The sequence below is a fragment of the Bubalus kerabau genome, chromosome 2 (genome assembly GCF_029407905.1).
Source record: "Bubalus kerabau isolate K-KA32 ecotype Philippines breed swamp buffalo chromosome 2, PCC_UOA_SB_1v2, whole genome shotgun sequence".
Lineage (NCBI taxonomy): Eukaryota > Metazoa > Chordata > Mammalia > Artiodactyla > Bovidae > Bubalus > Bubalus kerabau.
The window spans coordinates 81,471,239-81,487,124 of record NC_073625.1 but is presented as its reverse complement, the minus strand read 5'-3'; the positions used below and the strand labels follow the sequence as shown (position 1 = coordinate 81,487,124).

The 15,886-nt window shown below is 37.0% G+C and overlaps 1 protein-coding gene across 2 annotated transcripts in view; it reads left to right on the top strand.

Moving 5' to 3' along the window:
- Positions 1-15,886, top strand: part of VGLL3 (vestigial like family member 3) — a 56,695-nt gene that overhangs the window by 6,478 nt on the left and 34,331 nt on the right. Inside the window, exon 2 of one of the 2 annotated variants that reach the window (XM_055567834.1) lies at positions 6,285-6,402. In XM_055567834.1, the coding sequence (XP_055423809.1) occupies positions 6,285-6,402 (118 nt within the window). Of the gene's footprint in view, positions 1-6,116; positions 6,403-15,886 lie in introns of both variants that reach the window. The other variant, XM_055567833.1, reaches the window with a different exon arrangement.

Below are 15,886 nucleotides of genomic sequence, written 5' to 3'. Positions count from 1 at the left end.
AAGTAAGTCATAAATGCCGTATTTATAGATATTTCAGCAGATATCAGATTTATGCTAGTAATTTACAAGTATGATCTAAACTAGGGTAACTGAATTATTTTTCACTTGTCTCCTACTTTAGTAAAGAAGGAAAAAAAAAAAAAAAAAGGAAAGGAAGAAAGGCCTGAAGTGAACAGGTGTCCTTTTCTCTTGTATTATTTTAGTGTGCCAAAACACTTGTCCTTAGTGGATAGGGTGAGAGGATTCGAAGGATGCCTCCTTTCCGGTTCCTGTGAAGACAGCTAAAGGAATTACCAAACTAATTCCTAGGAATTGAGCTAGATGACCTATGTCTGCAAAAGAATTAGTCTTCACTGATCTGTAGGTTTTTTTTGGCCAGTATTCTGAAAAATCAGAAGAGGCAGCCAATGTAAGAAACAAAATTAAGTGTGAATTTGTCTAGAGCTCCAGCATGTTGCTTATTAGGATAGAGAACTGTACAAGATCTCTGAGATAATCAAGTCAAAATTCCTCATTTTCAGAAGAGGAAGTTCAGGGCCAGAGGTTTTGGTTCTTTACCCAGATTTATGGACTAGTTGTGGTCAAATCTCCTTAACCATTCCAGTTCTTCTTTCTACTGTGTTCCCTTCCCATTCTGGGCTTCCTTAGAAGCCAGAAAAGCAATTAGTAATTTACCCAGTGTTGCTGTCTTATTTTCTCATATAAAAATTTTTGAATATTAGCTACTTGGAGAAATTAGACAATTAGCCAGGTAGATAAACCCTCAAGTTCTCTTTATCATTTTTCTTACAACCCTCTCTCAAATGCTTTGACTATCCTTTTTGTGGCTCCAAGTCTTTGCACAATGACTGACACAAAGTAGGAATTAACTGACAATTCCATGAATAATAGATAAATTTTTAAAAGTGAAATCATACCCTAAATCTTGTAATAGGATTATACAAACATACCAGAAATTTATACGTCAGAAATGTTGTTTCATTCAAAGCAGTCTGTTTGAGAGAGAACACATACCCTCATGATGCGATCATTGCTTAAAACATTTTGGGAATGCAAATTTTGAAATTCTCTCTCAGCCTGTGGCACATTTTTTTGAACATCTTCAAAACTGGAAAATTTTCATCCTTTAAGGGGGTGGGTTTGATTTTTTGATAATGACCAGAATCATTGAGCAGCAAGTGTGCTCATAAAGAGCCAGTGTTATTTTTGGTTTGCTTCTCCCACTGTTAAGAAAAATAAAAACAAACACACAAAGCTAACAAACAAATCTTGAGGTATGAATGTATCTTGTAAATTGACCCTGCTCATATTTCCAAAATAGTATTTTCAGAAAAACTTTATTTTGTTTCTAACTTGCTAAGGGGACAACATATTTCTAGATATAGAAGGTCAGGTTCCTCTAGGTATACATATATTTTGAAAAACAATGCTTTATTTAATAGTCATATTTTGATATGTTTGCATTCCTAATTTTTAAATGTTATAACTAACTTTTAACTTTTCTTAGCATATGATACCATGCTGACTGTGGGCTTCTGTTTGTTTATTCAATTAAATATTATATACAGGCTCATTTTCTTTAATCGGTTTTCTTGGCAGATGCTTTCTAGTCAGACAGGAATAAGTTCTAATCCCATCCCTGCCATTTACTAGTTAGATGCTGACCAAATAAATCAGCTTTTGCATATATAAATTGAGAATAATTATTTAGACTGCATATTTGTGCACTGGTGAGAGTTAGTGAAACAAAATACATCAAAGTTCTGGGAACTATCTTCCTTATCCTGATCCTCATCCTGACCTCCCTCCACCTGATACCCCCTCCTCCAAATAGACTAAGGGCCAAAACTTCAAGTCTCTCTGAGATAGATTTAAAAATCTGTTATTCAAGTAAATTCAGAAAAATATGATCAAAGAGAAATGCACTACTTTATGGGATTTATAGTTTTGAAACATTGACTAGAGGCTAGTGGACCTTTCTTATAGGCCCTAACCATGTCTGTCAGGATGAGAGAACCATTGCCTTAGAGAAGAAAGTCAGTAGAGATTTTAAGTTATTTCTAAATATTCAGTGATTCATTAAAATATTTTTGTTTCCTTAGGAAAAAGTTTCCACATATGCACAGTGATCATTTGGCATTTTGTAGGCTTAAGCCTTGGGGAGTTAGTGGTATTTGGCTCCTGACATGGAAGTCTTTCTCTTGTCAGACAAATCCTTTCTCCGGCACATTCCTGTGTGAGTTTGTCTCTGTTGTGCCTGATGGCAGTCTGTGAGGTGGTTTGGTATGGTTTGCACTGCCTAGCCAGACTTCCTTCACACTGCTGCTTTCAAGTCTTTCAAAGTTAATTTTAACTTTGTGGTTGTTAGCTCAGTCATTGTTTCATTTAACTGAGGGTTATTTTACCTGAAGAAAACTTGTTACTATTCTGCCATGAGGGGTACATTCAATAAGCCAACTTGTAGTCTTTGAAATTCCTTCTGATGACTTATTTTTGTTAACAATTCTTAAGTGTCTAGTAAGAAAAGCATGAATACTTCTGACAGACTGGGCTATTTTTAGGGAGTGATAGTGCATTTTAAGAAAAATATGAACCACATTGCCTTTCAGCCTTGATTCAGGAAATCTATCTAGGTTCTGATGATTTGAGATTTATTTTCAACGTTTTGAATTTTGTATATTCTTTTCAAGAACAAAGATCGTGCTAGGGAAGTTTAATTCCAAGGAGCATACACCAAGTAAATATAGAATATGCCAACAGTGTACATAAGTAACATACTTAGATTTTTTTTTTTTTTGAAGGCAAAGAATTGATTTATAGTCATAGAAGAACAGATAACAGAAGGTAGTCAGGGCTTAAGAATCAATGGGGAGGAAGATTAGAAAGGTGTGAATGTCAGCATGTGAATCAATTGCTGTTTTAATTTTGTGTTCCGATTTTCCTCATGATCACACTTAATGTTCAAGAAATGTGTGTAAGTTCAGTGTTGGCATTTTAGGAAGCTATCGGGCTAATCAGATACTTTAGAATTCTTATTTTAACCAGTGCTTTTGATGGTGAGGTCATAAATGTGCTTGTGTTGTAAATGTAAATATTTAATTGGTTCACTAAAATTTGTGAAAATTGATACAACTTTAGCTCAAAAAAAGTGAAAGAAGTGACAATAAATATGCTTTATGTCTTGTCCATTGGTCAATAAATCATAGGCTCCTTTTCTATTTTATTTGTTTGATAGTCTCCAGCAAATTCATTTAATTAGTAGAAGATCTGCCCCAAAAAGCTAGGAGAGAGAAAAAATAATTATTTTATAATCATCCAAGTGTATTTAAATAAAAGCATATAATATAGATATTTTTGTAGTATTGTATTTGAAAGGAATATTCCAATATATATTTATATCTAACCATATATATATATATAGATGTATATTAAATATAGGAAATATAAAGATTATAGAGAATCAACGCATCCACTGACAGAGAATTGACAGATAAAAGGGATTTTGATACAATGGAAGATTTGGCTTATATTTTCCCATTTCATAGTGAAAAATGTGTAAATTTTAGATTAGTTTATTTGTATCCAATCACTTAACAATTGGGCAAAAAAGAATAACATGAAATTATATAGCAGTTAGAAAATTGTGCAATCTTTAATAGACTGAAAATGTATAGTTTAAATTCAACTGCCAGCAATGTAAAAATTAAGATATTTTATTATCATCATTATTGATCATAATACTATGCTATATTTGCATACAAATGGAAGCTACATTTGTATTTGATTTGCAGTTCAAGTCTTTCACATATAACTTATTTTATTTAAGTGTCAATTGCTAATTGGGATAAAATAAACACTTGCCTTTCTTTGGATAATTAACATAGCCAGGGCTCTTTCATTTAAAGAATAAATGTTAAACAAAGGAAACAAGTAGATGCAAAGCCTGACTCTCACAAACTGATTCTGTGCTGAACGTTAACAGAGAAGAAGAAATCGATTTAATGGATAATACTGAACACTTGTGGCAGTGAAGCCACTCTGTAGTAGTTTTAATTTTTTTCCCTATATAAAAACAGTGCTTCTTTCTAACATGCCTGAGAATTCGGCAGAGTGTGTGCATTTGCTTAAAACCGTATAACTTCGGTAAATGCACGTGTGAATAGAGAGTGCCATCAAGAAATTATACTATTCGTTTAACTTCATAATGGAATTTATAGTCAGGAGTAACTTTAGAGGTCAGTTAGTTCAATATTCTCATTTTATATATAACATGTTACTATGGTGTTTTTATTATTGAAGTTAAACATAAACATGTTCAAATCTATGCAAAACAAATTGTAAGAATTTTGTAACCACTCAGTCATTACCAATCACTTATTCATCAGCAAGGCATGTTCACTCACAGGGAATGAATTTTCTATTCATCATGAATCGATAACCCTACTGAAACAAATTTTAATTAAAAAGGAATATATATGTATGTATGTATGTATATGTAGGTATACACACACACACGTATATAATAATAGCCCTAAATAATAACCAACAGCTTGTAATGTGCCTGAACATTTCAGAGCCTACCTCACATAAGAACAACATATTCATTGCTGGGGAAAAGTGTTCAGTTTTTTGAATGATACGTTTATAATCTGTGGCTATAGATTTTGAAGCTAGTAGTTACCATTAGAAACATTAAGAGTTTGGGTTCTGTGTTTCGATAACATTTGACAATCTATGCTTACTGATATTCTAGAATGATTCACTTCTTATCTACTCACATTCACTTTCCAGCATCCATTTTTCTCTGAAATAAGAACAATGGTATAACAAATGGTCAGGTTTTGTAGGTATACAGATGATAGGATGCTCATTTTGTCATTAAAATAATGAATTTTATAATTTTGTAGCATTATCTTTTTATATATATATAGTAAAATTGTTGATTATAAAAGCGATAGGTACTTGCTACAAAATATTTGGAAATATTGGAAAGCAGGAATAAGAAAATAACAACTACAAGCCTACCACCCAGAAAAAGAATACAAAACATAACATTTTGGTGATTTTTTTCCACACTACATATCCTTCCCTGCCCTCCTCTGACACACATGCGCACGCAAGTGTACATCTGTATATTTTTCGTATTCATTCTGGGCCCACCACTTGTACATTCTGTGACCTTTTGCAAGGTCAAAATAATAACAATAATAAAAATAAAAATAATAAATAATAAAACAATAGTAAACAATGTTTGTTGTAGGATTGTAAAGATTAAATGGGGTAATAAATATGAGTGTCAGTCATAATATAAACTATGTCTATAGCTGTGATTATGTTATTTTGAAAATATTTTAAAATTATCAAGTGTTTTTCACTTTGATTTGAAAGCCATAGTAGCCATTGCTAGTACTTGTATTATTTTCAGTAAGTCATCATAATACCTTTTTTCCCTCCTTTTATGATAATGGTGGTAAGTGGAACATCTAAAAAATATGTTCCATGCAAAATGGATCTTCACACAGGCTTATTCTGTCATTTTAGTTTGATTTTTGAGAAATGAGTTCAGCACATCTGCCAAATCCTTTTATAAGATGCTACATTCCTGTTTTTATTTTAGTGTATTTCATTTATGAAAAGCTCTTTTCTTCTCCACCCCTCCCCCAGGCAGTGAGGCCTCCTTCTCTATTCCTCCCCATCCTGAACTATAATGTTGCTGTACATTAAATCTTTAAAATAGAAAATGCGAACAAAAGTGGAAGGGATCTGTCACTTTCTTTTTTAAAAATTCCTTCTTTTGGTATACCTAGGTTAAGAAAAAAAAAAAAAACACACACACAACTGCCTTTCACAGTCTGAGAATATGCCATGGGATAAAGGACATTTTTTTCCCCACCAAATCTGAAATAACAGTCTTTTTTTCAGGGTGGGAAGCAGAAAGCCGGTTTGGGGAAGCGGGTGGGGGAGATGGAGTAAAGCAAATGAAGAAGAATCAGTTTGCGAACATATGTTAATATTTAGAGTCTTTTTTTTTTTAAGTGAACAGTTAACTAGTTAATGCTTTTTAAATTTTTTTTACAAACTGTCTTTGATACTGTGTTTTGTTTATTCCATCCCAGAAGAAGTTAGCGGTATACAGCAAGATGCAGGACTCTCTGGAAGTCACCCTTCCCAGCAAACAAGAGGAGGAGGAGGAGGAGGAGGAGGATGAGGAGGAGGAGGAGAAAGACCAGCCTGCCGAGATGGAGTACCTTAACTCTCGCTGTGTCCTTTTCACTTATTTCCAGGGAGACATTGGGTCAGTAGTGGATGAACACTTCTCAAGAGCTTTGGGCCAAGCCAGCACCCTTCATCAAGAATCTGCCATTTCAAAAAGCAAGATGGGGCTAACCCCCTTATGGCGAGGTAAGAATTCCAGAGCAGATGCTCTCCAGGCCACTGGCTGTGTTTCGCAACCGTCTGTACCAGGTTCCAGCTGGAGACCTGCCCCTGGAGGACGGATATCCACTCGCTTTTTAATTTTTAAGGACAGCAAGGAATTTCTTTCAGACAAACAGCTGGATCAGTTTTGTCACATGTGGAATGCAGGGTTGGAAAGGATGCAGTCACACCCCTTAAATTCCTCATGGAAAGTAGTGATGCAACCGGCCTGAGTTTATAGTGGCAGGACTGAGCTGCGAAGCACCATTCCTTAAGCCCCGCTGGCCCAATTTGGATCTCTAAATAATGGGCGTGCCTGGATCAGTGTTTAAAAATTAGCTCTTGCTCATTCCACTAGGTGCTATGTGGTGACATAGCAGAGATCTGAGTCTGCCCCAGGAATACAGACTTTGAAAGCCTTCTGTGTTTGCTTGATGGCTTACTCTGTCCCACTCTGTTGTGATGTTAACTCTTTGTAGTGTACAAAACAGATATCAGTGACTGTATCTGCCTGATTTCTGCTTTTTTTTTTTTTAACCTTAGTAAAGCAAAGCAATAGACTGGGCTTCTTCTCCTTTATTTCCCTCTCCATAGAGGTCACAGAAGTGTGTTCAAATCTGATTTCTGACTCACAGAAAATGAGCAGGTGACAACTTAATTGAGATAATTACAACATTAGAGAAAAAACAATCCATCATTCCAATGATCATTTTAGAGAAATGCATTATGAACTTTTCTTCTGAACTCACCTGGTTCCAAGAAGAATCTAGTGAAATGGTTCTCAAAGTGTGGTTTCCAGGACTGGGAACATGAGCGTTGCAAGGGAACTTGTTAGATACGCAAATTCTTGGGCTAAGCCCCAGACCCAGTGAATCAGCAACTCAGAGGTAGAGTAACCTATGTTTTAACCAGCCCTCCCAGGGATTCAGGTGCAGGCTCAGGTTTGATGGTTGTAGATCTAGTGCTGTGAAGATCACAGATTGCTGCTGCTGCTGCTACTAAGTCACTTCAGTCGTGTCCGACTCTGTGCGACCCCATAGACGGCAGCCCACCAGGCTCGACCGTTCCCGGGATTCTCCAGGCAAGAACACTGGAGTGGGTTGCCATTTCCTTCTCCAATGCATGAAAGTGAAAAGTGAAACGGAAGTCGCTCAGTCGTGTCCGACTCTTAGCAAACCCATGGACTGTAGCCTACCAGGCTCCTCCATCCATGGGATTTTCCAGGCAAGAGTACTGGAGTGGGGTGCCATTGCCACCTCCTAACTCAGACCTTTGAATTAGACAGAGGGTCCAGAAGGAGGCTCTGGGAGTTACTGTAACAAGTGCCCCAGGCGATCCTGTGATGAGGAAAGGCTGGACACCTGTGTTAGGGGCGGGTGAGAGGTGATGAGTGGCCACTTCCTTCTCAGCATCAGTAGAAGGGTTCATACTTGCCTGTCTGCCTGCTTTTCCTTCCCTTTCCTCCTCTTCCCCTCATTCTATCCTTTCACCATCCCTCCCTTCTTTTCTCCTTCCTTCTAGTAAATATGAAAATGTTAATATACACAGAGACTCTAAAGAGGAAGGTGGAATCCATACTCAAGTGACCTAGACCTTGACATAGGTGAATTGGGAAGCATATTGCTTACTTGATTAATAACTATGGACTTACCAAAGAAACTTAGTCATTCGAACACTAAGATGCTAATAGAACCAATGATGTCCTATTAGATAGCACATTGTGAATACTTTTTAAAAGCATGGAGGGTGAAATTAGGAAAAGTTCAGTGACCTAGCTGGCTTTAATGAAGTGTTTGATATATCAATAATAAATGCTATCATGACAGCCAGTCCTGGGAGAGTGAGTGAAACTGTCAGTCACTCAGTTGTGTCCGACTCTATGCAACCCTGTGGACTATAGCCTGCCAGGTTCCTCTGTCCATGAAATTCTCCAGGCAAGAATACTGGAGTGGATGCCATTCCCTTCTCCAGGGGAAAATGCAATGCCTAATTCTTTTAGCATACTGACATATGCAGCCCAGTGACCACTGAACTTGGAATACAGGAATAAAAGTTCCAAATTACAAATAGATGTAAGAGTGATTGTCTAAAGTATCATAACCAGAGTAGTTTTAAGTGAAGTGTTGTGTCAATGTAACAACGCTATAATTCATTGTTTTCCCATAATCTGCCTGACTAAATGGAGAGGACCTTTAGAAAGACATCAAATTTTAGCATCAAAAGGGTGGATAATGGTAGTGTTTTAGTATTATTAGAATTTTCTTGGCATTATCTTGAATTTGGCCTACAAATCTGTCTCCTGTTTCATTCATTGACATTGACTTATGCAGCAGATATTTATTAAGGTCCTGCTATGTTCTAGGTAGTGGGAATATATCAGTGGATAGGAGAGTCTAAGCTTGTACACTCATGAAGCTTTCTAGTAGAAGAGACAGACAGTAAATATATCAATATATTGAGATGCAAGGTATTGTTTTACCTTGTTTTATTTAGGGTGACAATAGATGGTCTAAGATTTTTATTTCAGTACATACCCAAAGGAAATAAGAGTGCTTCTCATCACACAAAAATCTAGAGGAAGATTACTGAAGACAGATGAAACAGCCAGTGCAAAGGACCTGAGGAAGGATTGAACTTGAATGTTCAATGAGAAGTCAAAATGCTGGTGTAAGTGGAGTGAAAGGAAAAGGTGTAGGTAGAGACCAGAATTTTTAGAGCTTTGTAAGTTAGTTTATCAGAATAGCACAGGCAAGCATAGCATGCTCTTCAATCTTCATCTCTCCCTCTTCAGCTAGGACTGTATGTGTCCTGTTTAGTTATCTCACATCATTTCCCCAATACTCAGGATAATGCATTTCTATATGAAAAATATGGAATATAAATTGAATGATCAAGTGATTAAATTAAATGAACCAAATTCATACTATGTACCCAGGATAAGAAAACAAAAAAGTCCTTAATAGAGAATTTATGGTAATAAGTTGTAAGAAATCTTTGGGTACAGTTTTATTTATAAAATAAGGGACTTGAATTAAGGGATTGTTGTGTTTCTCCGTGAAGTTGTGATTTCAAATGTATTACTTACTATCCAGTTATAAATAAAACTTTGTCATAGTTGTGAATTGGTGTTTTTAGTTAAGTGTACATAAGTTGAATAAGATTCATAGGAAATCTCCAACATAAAATTAAGAATTTGGTAACTATGTTATAGAAAAATGTAATAGGGATTCCCATGTCTGGTGAAGAGAGTTGCTTCAAATATTAACTGCCAAAGCAACACCAGTTTGCACAATGCTGTCTTTGGTTGGATTATGTTTGTTTGGGGTTCAAAATTGGACCTTATTATTGCCTGGTGGCAATGTTATCCTCGATATTCAAGGTATCTCTGAGAGTAGCTTCAACTATAATATGTGTTTATTATTGCTCATCTCCTATTGTTGTTGTAAAGATTTTTTTGATGATATATATGAATAATTTAGCATAGGGCTTCATGCAAGGTATTAACTGAAGGTCAGATGACTTTTCTCTCTTAAGTAAGTTTTCACTCATTTGGCACACAGAAAACCAACCTTGTATCTTTACTCAGAAACATTGTTTTCTGGAAGTTTGTATTCCTGGCAAAAAGCACAGTGTCTTGAACATACTAGATATGGAAGGCTATTGACAATTTTGATGGCCATGGAGTAATACTTTATGAGGAGCTGTTGAACAGCTGTATTAAATTAAAGGGTCTAATTTATGGCACGAGGTTTTTTTTTTTTTTACAGTGCTGCACAAGTGCTGCAGTGCTTCAAAGGAATTTAAAATTGAATTATGTTTGATTGCCGAATATATTTCCACATAAATCTTCAGACAAGTGATAGAGTGTCAGCTAATGATGGAATCGTGGTCATACTTTGAGCTTGTATCTTGATGGACTTAGGAAAATCCTCTCTAGATGTTTTGTGATTTTTCCTGTCCTTTCCAAAGGAAATATTTGTCCTTTATTAGGCACAACATCACATGAACTACCTCTTCTCTCACTGTATCTTCTAATGGAGTATATAGGGCTTCTCACTTAAGAAAACCTAATGAATCTGATTGTCTCATCCCATCCAAATAGAAACACCAGCTTCAAATATATCTATTCACTGATTTCAGTGCTTAAGTTTTATTACAGAAAGTGTGTATGTGTGTGTTTGTGTGTGTAGGAAAAGGGAGTAGTTAAGTCAAGACATAGCCAAATAGACCACTGACTTAAAAACTATGCTGAATGGTAAACTTGATATTTTTTTTTCCTTTTATGGTTGCAAAGTAAATATATTCTGCATAATTGATCTACACAGTGTCTTCTTGGAGCAACGTTCTCATAAGAAAGATCTCTCAAAATGAGCATTAAACTTAGACAGCAAATAGGAAGAAGGGGAAGGAGGGCCTGTCTCTTGGGTCAGCTGACACAGGGAAGGAGAGAGTTGAGCGGCCTCTCCAGGAGGCCATTGGAAGTGATCATTGTGGGGAAGTTTAAAATAAACACTTTGGAGAAAATTGAGGTCTGGTTTATCTCAGTTACTTGCCTTCAGGGATTATGGGCATCTGATAGCACCCCATGAAATTCTCATTTTAGAGTCACAAGGACTATTTTGAGCAACTCTAGAACAAAATAAGTGGAGTTCAATCTTTGTACATAATAGTAATGCTTAATTACTGAGTGACAGGTAACACTGGAACACATATCAGTTCACCTCTGACCCCAAAATTTATTTTTATAGAAAGTAGAACAAGAGGAAGAAAATTGTAGACTGAGAATGGAGGAACATTGCTTTTCACTAAGGTTAATTAAAAAGGTAAATATTATCTTTTAGCATGGATGTTTTCAGTCAGTATTAATTCAAAGCATATGTTTTCTGGAAATTTTTAAGATCTTCAGTTCAGTTCAGTCGCTCAGTCATGTCCAAGTCTTTGTGACCCCATGAATCACAGCACACCAGGCCTCCCTGTCCATCACCAACTCCCCAAGTTTACTCAAACTCATGTCCATCGAGTTGGTGATGCCATCCAGCCATCTCGTCCTCTATCATCCCCTTCTCCTCCTGCCCCCAATCCCTCCCAGCATCAGAGTCTTTTCCAATGAGTCAACTCTCTGCATCAGGTGACCAAAGTATTGGAGTTTCAGCTTCAACATCAGTCCTTCCAAAGAACACCCAGGACTGATCTTCTTTAGGGTGGACTGGTTGGATCTCCTTGCAGTCCAAGGGACTCTCAAGAGTCTTCTCCAACACCAAATTTCAAAAACATCAATTCTTCGGTGCTCAGCTTTCTTCACAGTCGAACTCTCACATCCATACATGACCACTGGAAGAACCATAGTCTTGACTAGACAGACCTTTGTTGGCAAAGTAACGTCTCTGCTTTTTAATATGCTATCTAGGTTGGTCATAAGTTTCCTTCCAAGGAGTAAGCATCTTTTACTTTCATGGCTGCAGTCACAATCTGCAGTGATTTTGGAGCCCAGAAAAATAAAGTCTGACACGGTTTCCACTGTTTCCCCATCTATTTGCCATGAAGTGATGGGACCAGATGCAATGATCTTAGTTTTCTGAATGTTGAGCTGTAAGCCAACTTTTTCACTCTCCTCCTTCACTTTCATCAAGAGGCTTTTTAGTTCCTCTTCACTTGCTGCCGTAAGGGTGCTGTCATCTGCATATCTGAGGTTATTGATATTTCTCCTGGCAATCTTGATTCCAGCTTGTGTTTCTTCCAGCCCAGCGTTTCTCATGATGTACTCTGCATATAAGTTAAATAAGCAGGGTGACAATATACAGCCTTGACATACTCCTTTTCCTATTTGGAACCAGTCTGTTGTTCCATGTCCAGTTCTAACTGTTGCTTCCTGACCTTTTAAGATCTAGAAACCCATTTTTCATTTTAATATAGTCTTCATTTTTGGTGGCTCAGACAATAAAGAATCTGTCTGCAATGCCAGAGACCTGGGTTCGATCCCTCGGTTGTGTAGATCCCTTGGAGAAGGGAATGGCTATTCACTCCAGTAATCTTGCATGGAGAATTCTATGGACAGAGGAGTCTGGCGGTCCCCAGTCCATGGGGTCACAAAGAGTTGGACATGACTGAAGGGCTAATACTTTTACTTTCTTTTTTTTCCAAAATTAATAAAATATTTTTTAAATTGTTTAATTTTCTCTTGCATAAAATATTTACCTTTAGATTTTTTTCAGAGAAACTGAATGTTAATGTAAAACATATCCCAGCTACTGTGAAATTGAAAAGAACCTGTTGATATACCATTTAAGCTCTTTTATGTCTCTCAGACATATTTCTGTTAAAAAATCACACCAGTGAGATTACTGGGTATGCATTGGGTGGGTTTATTAGACAATTTATTTTTTTTCCTTTTTGTTGTTGTTTAGAAATAGGGTATGTATGTTTGTGTGTATTTTTTAATCCCAAATGCAAACTGAACCAAAGTATATCTAGACATTTTGTACGTGTTAGACTCAGTGTGAACGTCATCCAAATATTGTGTCATTGAGCCCAAAGTCACCATAGAGTGTTAATATCACATAGTTCTGAATTGCTGAAAAGTAATATTGCATGGAAATACTGTGTGCAGTTTTTCATAAGCTTTTTCATCCAAAAAATGTGGCTGTGATTAAATACTTGTAAGCAAAGAGTCATGTAATGAAAAAAATTTACATACATATGAAATAAGCATACTGATTCCAGGCATGAAACAAAGAATATCATCTGTTTCTTTGTAGCAAGAATTTCTTTTTTAACAATCAAGATACCAGATAGTGATTTTGAAATGTAGACTTGCCCATAAACATATTTTCTATTCAATATCTTTTCATTTATTTGTAGAATGCAACATTATTTTTTCAAAACACTGCATTGATCTCTGCAAACTTTAAGTTAATCTCAGGAGACACACTGACTGGGAAAGTACTAAAGTTGCTTCTAATTTGATTTTTCCCTGGCACATTTTAAAGCTTTGTTCAGCCTTTATGGGGTGTGTTTTTTAGAACAGACTTCTACTTTCAATGATAACATGTTCACTAATCACAATACAATATGTAATAAATAGGATAATATTTTTGTAAGGAATTTTTTCATTATTTATATTTCTTCATGCCTATCCAAAATGTGTAAACATCTGTACCATATATTAGGTCCATGGACATGAATGAAAGAAACAAAAGGAAAGCATCCAGGAAAATGGCATATACTCTCTGTACTTTTGACATTTTAATGGGAGATATTAGTAAGGAGAACTCTATCTCTGGCACACACCTGTGGGTTGAGTTCAGCTGTTATTATGGGATTCTGGTCCCACAAGAGATAAAACTTATGAGCAGAATGAAGAGTTTGGTACCAAAGATTGGATCTCTGAGAGCAAAGGAGCAGGTCGGTGGTGGCAAAGCTGCACTATGTAATATAAGAAGCCTCTATAAGCTCTTTCATGAGTTTTGAACTTTAAATGTCGACTGCTTTCACTGTGAGTATGATAGAAATATTCTACAAATGTCCGTCATTTATAGTCTTCCTGGGTGGCACCAGTAGTAAAGAACCTGCCTGCCAATGCAAGAGACACAAGCGACATGGGTTCAATTCCTGGGTCAGGAAGATCCCCTGGAGGAGGGCATGGCAATCCACTCTGGGTGTTCTTGCCCGGAGAATCCCATGGATAGAGGAGCCTGGCAGGCTACAGTCCATGGGGTCACAAACAGTCGGAAATGACTAAAGCGACTTAGCACCGCCATCATGTAAGGCAAATTGAATTTTCTTCCTACACCTTACACAATTTTCCTTCTTGTCATTGGCACCCAGGTTTCATATGTCAGAGGAGGACAATGCCTAAATTGATCACATTTGCCCAATGCCAGAAGGCTTGACTCTAAGCGCTATTTTCCAATAGATTGTGATTGTGATAAAACTAAGTCATCCGAGTAAAACTTTGCCAGGTCTGCTGGAAGCTTTGAAGAATAGTTTGCTTTTCATCCTTTGCCTCTACAAGATCATCATCATTTATGTTTCCTCAAGGATTTGAGATCCAAGGAGATTCTGGGCAGGGGCCGGGGGGGAGACTTGAATTGAGACACTGAAAAGTTGTCTATCTGTGGATGGGGTGGATGATAGTTCTGCCGTGAGGCTGATGGGGAGAGAGAGGAAGAGCTTACAGACTTAGCCTTTAGTGAAGCTAAATAAAGAAAATATTTGAAACAACCCAGTGATATCCTAATTATGTTCATCAAAGTGCATATATGGAAGTTGAGTCAAGTTACTTAAAATTTCCCTGAGGTTAAAAAAAAAAAACTATGTCCTGAAAGTTTATGAAGAACGTGGACATGTCTGACATGTCCACGTTCTTACTTCAGAAACTTTTATTTCACATAAACTTTTTCATATAAACTTATTTCACAGTACTTCTTGGGATATCCTTCATTTCATGGAGATATCTAGCAAGGTTCTTTTATGTGGAGCCCAGTATAAAAATGCTGTTGTACTGTACATGCATAACTAATTTACTAACAACCTTATTTTTATAGATAGAAATAATCCATAGGACAATTTCACAAAATGGTTAAAAGCATGGGGCCAGAAGATACTTGGAATTAAATGAGCTCAAATGCCTTATATTTGATTGGAAGACAGTAAGCCACAAACAAGCCAACAGATCACTTGGGGTCCTACAATAAGAGAGGATGATTGCTGGATACCAGCTCTCGACCTGGGCTCTCCAGACTCCCAGGCCAGGGCTTGCTCAGTTGCCTGTGCTGGAGGCAACAGGCTACAGCTGGAGTAGCTATCTCTCTAAACACAGATCTTACCATAACCCTTCCTAGGAACTATACTCCATAAAAATTAATTTAAAAAGAAAAAACAAAACTCTTTTTAAGCTCACTGGACCTCCTCAGGATAGTACTCACATTTAGTGCATGACTTGTTTAAGGCTATGAAAAGCCAACCTAGACAGCATATTAAAAAGCAGAGACATTACTTTGCCAACAAAGGTCCATCTAGTCAAAGCTATGGTTTTTCCAGTAGTCATGTATGGATTTGAAAGTTGGACCATAAAGGAAGCTGAGCACTGAAGAATTGATGCTTTTGAACTGTGGTGTTGGAGAAGACTCTTGAGAGTCCCTTAGACTGCAAGGAGATCCAACCCGTCCATCCTAAAGGAAATCAGTCTTGATTGTTCATTGGAAGGACTGATGCTGAAGCTGAAGCTCCAAAACTTTGGCCATCTGATGCAAAGAACTGACTCATTTGAAAAGACCCTGATGCTGGGAAAGATTGAAGGCAGAAGAAGAGAAGGACAGAGAATGAGATGGCTGGATGGCATCACCAACTCAATGGACATGAGTTTGAGTAAACTCCAGGAGTTGGTGATGGACAGGGAGGCCTGGCATGCTGCAGTCCCTGAGGTCACAGAGTCGGACACGACTGAGCGACTGAACTGAACTGAACTGTA